Consider the following 9,564-nt stretch of genomic DNA (forward strand, 5'->3'; position numbering starts at 1 on the left):
CTCCGAGGTAACTATTAATAAGCTACTTTTGCAAAACAAATTTTAGCTGTCCAAAAAACAAAAACAAAAACAAAGCAGACGGGTCTCTGCCCTGAGTCTAGATGTAGACTAGGGGTGAAGTAGCTATGATCTTCAAGATACTGCTGGACTACAGCTCTGACCCTCCCTGAACACTGGTCAAACTGACTGGGGCTTATGGGAGTCCAACCACATCTGGAGGGCCACTTCTCTGATTTAAGCAGTACAGGAGACACCAGAAGGAGGGAATGGCTTGTGTGATGTCACTATACCTGTGAGCATCAATCCAGAAATTGCACTGGTCAAAAGGGCAACTACCAGAGTGCTTACACCAGTTTGCCATTTCATCATTACATGAAGACTGTAATGCAGTTGCCCCATCAAAGTTACATATGAATATATATATATATATATATATATATATATATATATATGTTTTCAGAAATCTACTGAGCAGTGTTAAGACTGCTGATTTGCACAATCACAAAAAAGAAACCAAATACGAGTGAGTGGTTCCAAGTTAACCCTGATTTTAAACATGAGGTAGAATAATTACGTTCTCATTCTTGCAAGGTGATGTCATATAAAGAGGTCAGCATTCCTGTATAAATCGGTGACGCACGCAGCTTCTTAAGGTGGTTCCCAAATTAGCAAGCCCTCCGTCATAAAATCATTATGTCATTTTTGTCCAAATATGTACAGTCTGCAACAAGGCTTCTGGAGCTTGCTCTGGGTCTGTTATTTATCTTGAGCGATGTCAGTTTATAAAATGGTTTCGGCAATTTCCATTCCAGTATCAAATCCTCCATGTGGGGGTGGGGGGGGAGGAGGGAGCCACTGGATTATAAATATAAACATTTCCAAGTTTTAAAATGTTAATATTGAAAATCCATGATCTCTCCCTCCTTGCAGCGATCTCATGCACGATCAGCAAGAGAAAGAAGCTGGTAACTTTTTCTCTCTCTCAAGTGTGCACCTTGTGTATGATTCAGCCAAGATTTAATATAATTTCCTGCTTCTTTTTTCATATTTAGAAACAGTGGGTGCGACTGTTTCTGCACAAACACACATTACTTTCTCCAGATATAGGTCAGCTTTCTAAAGGGCTGGCTGTGCATTTAAGATTAGTGTTCCATGAGTGTCTTGCTTTTTGCAGCACCCCATGTAATGAGCCTGAGAGATGAGTTGTGCCTCGTTTTTTGCGCTATTCTGTGGACTTCAGAGCGTTGCCTGCACCAGGAATGTATTTAGAAGCCTGCTTTGAGTCATATGTTTAGGGAAAGATGGGGGTGATTAACTGTGCGCAAATGACACAATTTGAGCCACGATTGTGCCTGTAAAGTCTTATTCATATGAGCCGGTTATAAAATCATGAAAAATGTTAGGGGCTTGGAGGTGCGTTAAAACAACACCCTGTCCATCCTTGGCCTCAAAGAAGGAATAACTGTGCCCAAATTATTTCTGAGACAGTTGTTGTTGAAACACAGTTATTCTGAAAGGCTTGCTGCAGGGGCAGCCTGTCCTGTTTCACCACGTGAGGTGAAGCGGGAATTGCCGTCTCCTGCACCAACCCCACTCCAGCTGCCGTGCGCCCCAGAGCCTTGCTGAACTCAGCGGGAGCCAGAGCGCTTGTCCAAGCATTGCCAATTGGCTTCTCCACCAGGGACAGGGAAATTGAGAGGCAATGCCATGTGCCTGAGTGCCTTCCTTAAAGTAGGATAGTCTCTACAAACACTTGAACTCTGATAACGCCTTTTATTTTCCTGGATGGAAGATAGAGAAAGATGCCCGAGGAAAACATTGCAGCCAAGGATGGTGTGAAGCAGGACCACAGAGGGCCGTGATCTGGGGAGAGTGGGGCGGCTGGGGATGAGGTGGGGTAGCCAGATAAAGAGAATGAGATTGAGAATGAGATTGGCATGCCCTGAAACCAAACACAGGAACTATAGATATGTTCCTTATAATATTTGTGGTTTTGGAAACAAAGCCTGATTTCCTTTCAGAAATCCACATTCTTCCCAAAGATGAATCTCTTTCTAACAGCAATAAGCTTTGGGGGTAGGGGGGATTGTGATTTTCAGTGTGTCAAGATGATGCGTTCAGCACTCAAAATTCAAAACAGCTTCTATACAGTCCCCCAACAGCTGAGCCTTTGTCTCATTCTACTCCATATAAGCCAAAGTTATATGACTAAATGCAAGAGAACAGGCTGTACCTAGAGTCGATTGCTATACTTGAACAGTTCTTGCCAAATGGGAATCATTTTCTGCTGTACTATCCAAAAGAGTGGAGTTTGTTTTGTCGTTGTTCCCCGCCCCCCCCCCGCCACCGAAACTCTCCAATGACTTCTGGAGATTTGCAGGCCTCTTGTCTGAGATGACAATAAAATCACAAGTGACTCTTCACTCTGTTTACCCTGCATCATTCTAACGTTTGATTGAGTGGTCAGTGAATATTGTCTCATCACCTCAGGCAGTTATCCAACCAGCAGAAGCTAGATCACTGGGGCCCAGGGCTCCCCCTGAAAATGTCAAGCAATTCTTAAAAATTTCGTCTTCAACATTTCAAAGCCTCACACTCTTTCCTGTCTCACACATATTTTATACAGTGGTACCTTGGTTCTCAAATGGCTTGGCTCCTGAACAAATCGGCTTCTGAATGCCACAAACCTGGAAATAACTGTTCTGATTTGCGAACATTTTTTGGAAGCCAAACGTCCGACGCGGCTTCCGCTTGACTGCAGGAAACTCCTGCAGCCAATCGGAAGCTGCACCTTGGTTTTCGAACAGTTTCAGGAGTCGAACGGACTCCTGGAATGGGTTAAGTTCCACAACCAAGGTACCACTGTACTTCCTTGAACTTACAGAGGGACTGACCACTGGTCCTGCTTGCTAGGGATGATGGGAGTTGTAGTCCAAAAACAGCTGGAGACCCAAATTTGGGGAAACCTGCTCTACACAATGTGTACTCAAAAGTAAACCTCGTTGAAAGGACACTTGCGCCCAGGAAAATGCATTTAGGATTGCAGCCTAAGCTTTCAGGGATCCACACAGTCCCAGCGTAAGCAGACTGGAAAAAATCCGACATCTGCCATCCTCCCTGCTCCGACAGAGTCTGTGGCTCTTTTAATCTCCCATTTCTTCCCTGGAGTTCTGCCGTTGCTGCAGCATGCCTTTGTGAAACACATCTCCCCGTTCAAGCAGCAGCAGCTTTTCATTTGCGTTTTATCTTTTTGCTGGGGAATGTGGAGCTATACAATCAGGGGCGAAATACGCCGTGAAAAGCCCTGAAAAGCAAAGGGGGTCAAGGATCTGAAGTTACCCACCATATTAATGACAAGCCAGCAGCTGCACCATGGCAACCTGGGAGAAGGCTGCTCAGCGTGGAAGCCATGAGCGGTGGATGGAAGGGCTGTGAGAGAACACTAGAGGGAAGTGAATGGAAATAACATGATGTTCCCGTTCTTCTCTGCCAGGACAGACATGTGCAGCTTAATCCCCTGGAGGCTGAGACAGCCCAGGATTGCCAAGAAAGGTCCGGAGGAAGCAGATGAGGAAAATAAAGGTGAGCGGGGAGCAACAGTCTTGAACCCATGCAGTCAGTGGTATGATAAAGGGTTCCATATTCCTTTTACACATCACTTGGGAAGACAGGCGAACTAATGCCGGTGTACTGGAAGAAGCAAAGATCACCAGTGTCGAAGCAATGATTCTTCAACATCAACTTCGTTGGACTGGTCATGTTGTGTGGATGCCTGATTATCATCTTCCAAAGCAATGACTCTATTCCGAACTTTAAAATGGAAAGTGTAGTGCTGGTGGTCAACAAAAGAGGTTTAAAGACTCTCTCAAGGTAAAACATATTTTTTTTTATAAACACCGACAACTGGGAAACACTGGTCTGCACGCGCTCCAGTTGGAGAACAGCTATTACCAAAGGTGTCATGGGCTTTGAAGACACTCAAACTCAGGATGCAAGGGAGAAACATGCTAAGAGAAAGGCACGCTTGGCAAATCCACACCATGATCAACTCCTGCCAGGAAACCAATGTCCCCACTGTGGAAGGACGTGTGGGTCCAGAATTGGCCTCCACAGTCACTTACGGACTCACTGTTAAAACCATGTTTATGGAAGACAATCTTACTCGGCCGAAGAAGATAAAGGGTTCTATATTCAGTGGTATCACTTGGCTTGGATTCTGCTCCTGGGAAGAGAAAGAGATAGAGCTTGCTGGGCGATATCAGAAAAAGGCCTCCTCCTCCTTCTCCTCCTCCTCCTACTGACCATTCTGTTTTTCTTTGTTGCTGCTTGTGCTCTGCAGAGTGCCACTGAAGCAATAATAGTGCATTAGTGATGGATTTATACTGGACTGTCCACACATCGTTCTGCTGATGTTATTGCATTCTTGCCATCTAGAGGGGCAACAAAAGTGGGACAAAAAGGAAAAAAGAAACAACATTTGTGTTCAGCAGGAAGTTGGCACGTTTTAAAACTCTTAAGTGGGCTCATTGGGGTGGAAGGGCTCTCTCAAATAAGGCCCAGACCACATACCGTATTTTTCGCTCTATAGGACGCACCAGACCACAAGACGCACCTAGTTTTTGGAGGAGGAAAACAAGAAAAAAAATATTCTGAATCTCAGAAGTCAGAACAGCAAGAGGGATTGCTGCGCAGTGAAAGCAGCAATCCCTCTTGCTATTCTGGCTTCTGTGATACCTGTACAGCCTGCATTCACTCCATAAGACGCACACACATTTCCCCTTAATTTTTAAGAGGGAAAAAGTGAGTCTTATAGAGCAAAAAATACGGTAAGTCTTTAAAGATCCAAACCTGCACCTTGAATTCAGCTTGGAAAAACAAACTGGTAACCCATGCAGATATTTCAGTACAGGTGTGGTGCATTCTTTGCCAACTCTATTCCTAGCATATAGCTGAGAATCTTAAATTAACTCTTTGCACATTTTTGTAATACCCATGTGTTGCCGCTGGGATGCCAGACACCTCATGGGAATAGTAAGCAGAAGAGGCATAAACGGAAGGACACAAGGCCCCAAGACTTACAAAAGTTTAGAGAAGGAGAGGGGTAAATCAGTGGTGTGATTTTCCTCTGCATATTTTGCTTACCAGCTTTAAAGCAAGGAGAAGCAATCAGGAAAGGGAAAATCAAACAACAAGTTTGGGTTCTCTTTTCTATACTGTGTTGAGGTTTGAGTAAATAAATGCTGTTAAATAAATGGTGATGAAGAAATAAAACTATCTGCAGCTTGACTTCCTCCTGTTGACAGGAGCAACTTACCGTATTTTGCGCCCCATAGGACGCACCGGCCCATAGGACGCACATAGTTTTTTGGGGGGGAAATAAAGGGGGAAAAAATTCTGCCTAATCAGGGTTCTAAATTGCACAATGAGCCTACGCAAGCTTGTCGGGTTCTCTGCTGCAGAAGTTCATTTTGCACAAAGCCAGGAAGGCCTCAGACCTGTGTAAGGAGATGCAGCAGAGAGGCTGGGACTAAAGGGTTCATCCGCCGCTCCCTCCACTCACAAAATCTCTTACTTGCCTTTAAATGCCTGAGCAGGGTGAGGATTGCAAAAATACCAGAAGCTTATCAAAGACACACTCATATGAGAGTTCTGCTAAGATGCAAGTTTTCTGAGTATTTGGTCAGGCACAAAACTGGGATGATTAGTCCTTGTTTCCTGTTCCATCAACTTGGCTTTTAGCTGAATATTTTGTAACCCAGTACAGGACGGGATTGGGGATTATTGGTTTGTGTTTGTTTCATATTTTTAATATGTATGTTGTGCTTTTTCATACTGTGTTTTTATGTTGTGAAGGGCGGTATACAAATTTAATAAATACAAATAAATAAAATAAATAAATTTGCATGAAGCACTGCTCGGTTCTACTCCATTTTCCAGATGAAACCCAACATGTTGCCTCAAGTGGAACCAAATTTATGACATTTATTGCCCAGGATTGATTACCAGGCTGCATTTTTATCAGACGCAGCAAATTCCAAATGGCCTTGACAGCTGTTTCTTGTAGGGAAAAGCAGCTGGGGGGGTTATTTTTTTTTAGCACAGTAGCAGCTGGTGTGAGGGGAGTGTTTAACTCAGCCTTCCCAACCTGGTGCTTTCCACCTGTTTTGGACTACAACTCCCATAATTCCTGACCATTGGCTACACCAGATGGGAACTGCAGTGCAAAACCATGTTGGGAAAGACTAACTTACCCCTTCCCCTGCTTGCTACTTTTCTGTTGAAAATTAAGTTTAACACCCCCTGGTTGCTTTCCCCTTGTAAGGCTCCATAGAGAGCTTTACAATAGGTACTGAACTTCACAGGGAAAGGAACGGCAGGTAGGTGCCAAATCACTTCCTTCCGAAACATTTAGGGTCAAAATGCACAATCCTTGCCCTTAAGGCTCAGTATTTCACTCCTTTGCCCTTTGATTTCCTTCTATAGAAATCACGGGGGGGGGGGGGGTTCTGCACAGGATAATTCAGGTGACAGGGAGTGCTACTGTAATGTCAAGCAAGACCAAATATAGATTGGGAAGATGCAGAAAACAGTAAGGTAAATCACTTCCCTTGCTTTCCTGATGAGTGGTAATCGCAGCCCCCCTCTGGCGTCAAACGCTTAGGAACAGATCTCCAGGACCTTGGGGACTAGGGCACATGACAGATTATTTACAGATTGGCCCACCTTCCTGGGGCAGCTTGTTCCTGAATTTCCATTGCCAGCTTTGGAAATGTCGCTGGCCTCGTGCAACGCTTTCTGGTCCAGTTCTGCAAACAGAACGGTTGTATATGTATGTGAAAACAGCAAGCGCAGAATTTTTAAGATGACAAAATAACAGGGCATATGGTTTTAAATCCGAATCTTTCCAGATAATCTAAAACTAAATAACATGTGAAAAGGCGCGCGCACACACACACACACACACACACACACACACACACACGGTGGTACAAATGCTGTAATAAATCCTCTGATGCTGTTTACACCAAGATGACATTTTGGTTCCCGGCCAGGAAAACATCGCTGCATTAGTGACAGGATGGAGATAGAGTTTCCTTACCTTTGTGTCACTATGCAGAACAGGCAAGGCATCTCCATGTGATGCTTCGCTTGGAGCGAACTGGCGTCTCCTTGATATTTCTCCCACTGTAATTACAGATGAGGCCGTACAAAAACACATCCGGAGCCCAGTGCAGAGAAAGAAACCTGGGATTATCCATCCCATAGGCTAGCAAAGCCATCCCCCCACAGCAAGAGCAGCCCATACAGAGGAGACAGAAGTGGAGAATGCAGCCTGAGTTCTGTCTCTCTTCTGTCTCTCTCAGAGCTAGCAGGGAAGCAGTTGAAGAAGGAGCAAAAAGGGTTTTCTCTTGTGTGTTTGTGTTTCTTTGTGGCTGATTAGCTGTTCTCCCTGTGCAAAGGTCAGAGGGGGCAGGGTTTCTGTTGAGGAAGGAGATTAGCTGTGGGAGGAGCTTATCAGAGCTAGCAGGGCAGCGGCGCGTGCCTAGCGGCGCGCACAGTTTGATCCATCTTTTAGATTTAGGGGAGCTAGTCTCAAACGTTTGTTGGGGGAGACCTAGGTTTTTTTTTGTGGGGGGAGTTATTTGTCCTGTCTTCACGCTTTTTATGATGGAGGACCGCTGTAGCCACCCCCAACGACACATTCTCAAGATGGAGGGGGAGGGAACAGCTGCTGTCGCCTATGGTTCCTGCGCAATGTTTGCCATCTTGCCAAAGGTTGCAGGCAGCTTTACCTGCAGCAATTGCATGTTGATTGCCCTCTTAAAAGACAAAGTCCAGCAACTGGAGGAACGTGTAGCTACGCTTCAAAGAATTAGAGAGCTGGAGCTCTTCTTGGAAGCAACAGACCACACCGTCTCCATCAAGGAGGAGACAGGGGACTCCCCTGAGAAGGAGGCTAGTTCACCAACACAGGAGCCAGATATATGGAGAAACGTGACTGAAAGAAGTAGGAGGCCCAGGGTTCGTTCTGATTGTTTAGAAATACACAATCGCTTTGAGGTCCTCTCCCCTAGCATGGAAAACGAAGAGCAGACTCCATTTGAGGATCTCTCCCTCATTTCAGTCGATCAGGTAAATGAAGACGAGCAGCAAAGTCAGTCCTCAGGGAATGTGCAGGCGACCTTGGAACGGACAGCTCATGGAAGAACCCCGACCAAACCTAAGAGGAGGCGTGTAGTGGTGATAGGGGATTCCCTACTGAGGGGAACAGAAGCCGTGATCTGTGGGCCTGACAAGATGTCTCGGGAAGTGTGCTGTCTCCGCGGGTCTAAGATCCAAGATGTAACTGAACGGCTGCAAGGAATCATAAAACCCACTGACAAATACCCCTTCCTCTTGGTTCATGTGGGAACCAATGACACTGCAAGCAATAGCCTCCAGAAGATCCAAAGAGACTACGAGGCTCTGGGCAGGAAATTGAAGCAATTAAATGCACAAATTGTCATCTCATCTCTCCTCCCAGTTGAACGATGTGGCCCAGGGAGAGAGGGGAAAATAGTGGAAGTGAACAGCTGGCTTCGCAAATGGTGTAAACAGGAACGGTTTGGATTCTTAGATCACGGACTGCAGTTTCTTGAAGATGGACTTCTGGCAAGCGATGGGCTGCACCTCACAACGGTTGGGAGAAATGTTTTTGCCAAAAATCTCAGAAACCTCATCAGGAGGGCTTTAAACTGACTAATGTGGGGGAGGGAGACAGTGCTCCTGAAGGTAGGAGCCTATCAATTGATGAAGATGATCATCCAAATGTCATAGACCAAATGGAGCAAACAGCACGCAGACCTAGTGGTGGGAGGAAAAAATCCTTAAATAAGAGACACGGGGGAATGATTAATGGACTTCAATGTCTGTACACTAACGCGCAAAGCATGGGAAATAAACAAGATGAGCTTGAGCTCTTGGTACAGCAAACTAAATATGACATAATAGGCATCACTGAAACCTGGTGGGATAAGTCCCACGATTGGAATGTAATAATGGGGGGATACAATCTATTTCAGAGAAACAGACCAGACAAGAAAGGAGGAGGAGTGGCGTTATATGTCAGGGATGTGTATACCTGTGAAGAGATCCAAGATTCAGAACCTCAAAGCCAAAGTGAGAGCATTTGGGTCAAAATTAAGGGAGAGAAGAATAACAGGGACCTCATTGTGGGAGTTTACTATAGATCCCCAAGCCAAACGGAGGACATAGATGATGCCTTCCTGGAACAGATGGCCAAGCATGCAAAAGGAAGGGAGATAGTAGTAATGGGGGATAGTAGTAATTACCCGGATATTTGTTGGACGTCAAACTCAGCCAAGAGCATAAGGTCAAACAGATTCCTCACTGGCCTTGCAGACAACTTCATTGTCCAGAAAGTGGGAGAAGCAACAAGAGGAACAGCCATTTTAGATCTGGTCCTAACCAATGTTGATGATCTGGTTAGTGGGGTAGAAGTGGAAGGATCATTAGGCACGAGTGATCATGCTCTTCTGAAGTTTACTATACAGCGGAAAGGAG

The 9,564-nt window shown here is 45.3% G+C and overlaps 1 protein-coding gene across 1 annotated transcript; it reads right to left on the bottom strand.

Moving 5' to 3' along the window:
* Nucleotides 1–2,328: 2,328 nt before the first annotated feature.
* On the bottom strand, nt 2,329–7,337 carry LOC308582210 (uncharacterized protein). Its single transcript, XM_081185125.1, has 4 exons — nt 7,307–7,337; nt 7,100–7,185; nt 6,724–6,806; nt 2,329–4,222 (listed from the first exon to the last, which is right to left on the bottom strand). The coding sequence occupies exons 2-4, from the start codon at nt 7,135–7,137 to the stop codon at nt 4,008–4,010; spliced, it is 336 nt and encodes a 111-aa protein (XP_081041251.1). The 5' UTR covers nt 7,138–7,185; nt 7,307–7,337; the 3' UTR covers nt 2,329–4,007.
* Nucleotides 7,338–9,564: the final 2,227 nt, after the last annotated feature.

Source organism: Podarcis bocagei (assembly GCF_964188305.1).
Source record: "Podarcis bocagei genome assembly, chromosome: 2".
Taxonomy (NCBI): domain Eukaryota; kingdom Metazoa; phylum Chordata; class Lepidosauria; order Squamata; family Lacertidae; genus Podarcis; species Podarcis bocagei.

Coding starts and splice junctions, on each gene's coding strand:
- LOC308582210 (XM_081185125.1), bottom strand. CDS start 7,137: ATGGAGATGCCTTGCCTGTTCTGCATAGTGACACAAAG. Junction 6,807..7,099: donor TTCTGCATAGTGACACAAAG/GTAAGGAAACTC, acceptor TTCTGTTTGCAG/AACTGGACCAGAAAGCGTTG. Junction 4,223..6,723: donor GAACAAGCTGCCCCAGGAAG/GTGGGCCAATCT, acceptor TTCTCTTCCCAG/GAGCAGAATCCAAGCCAAGT.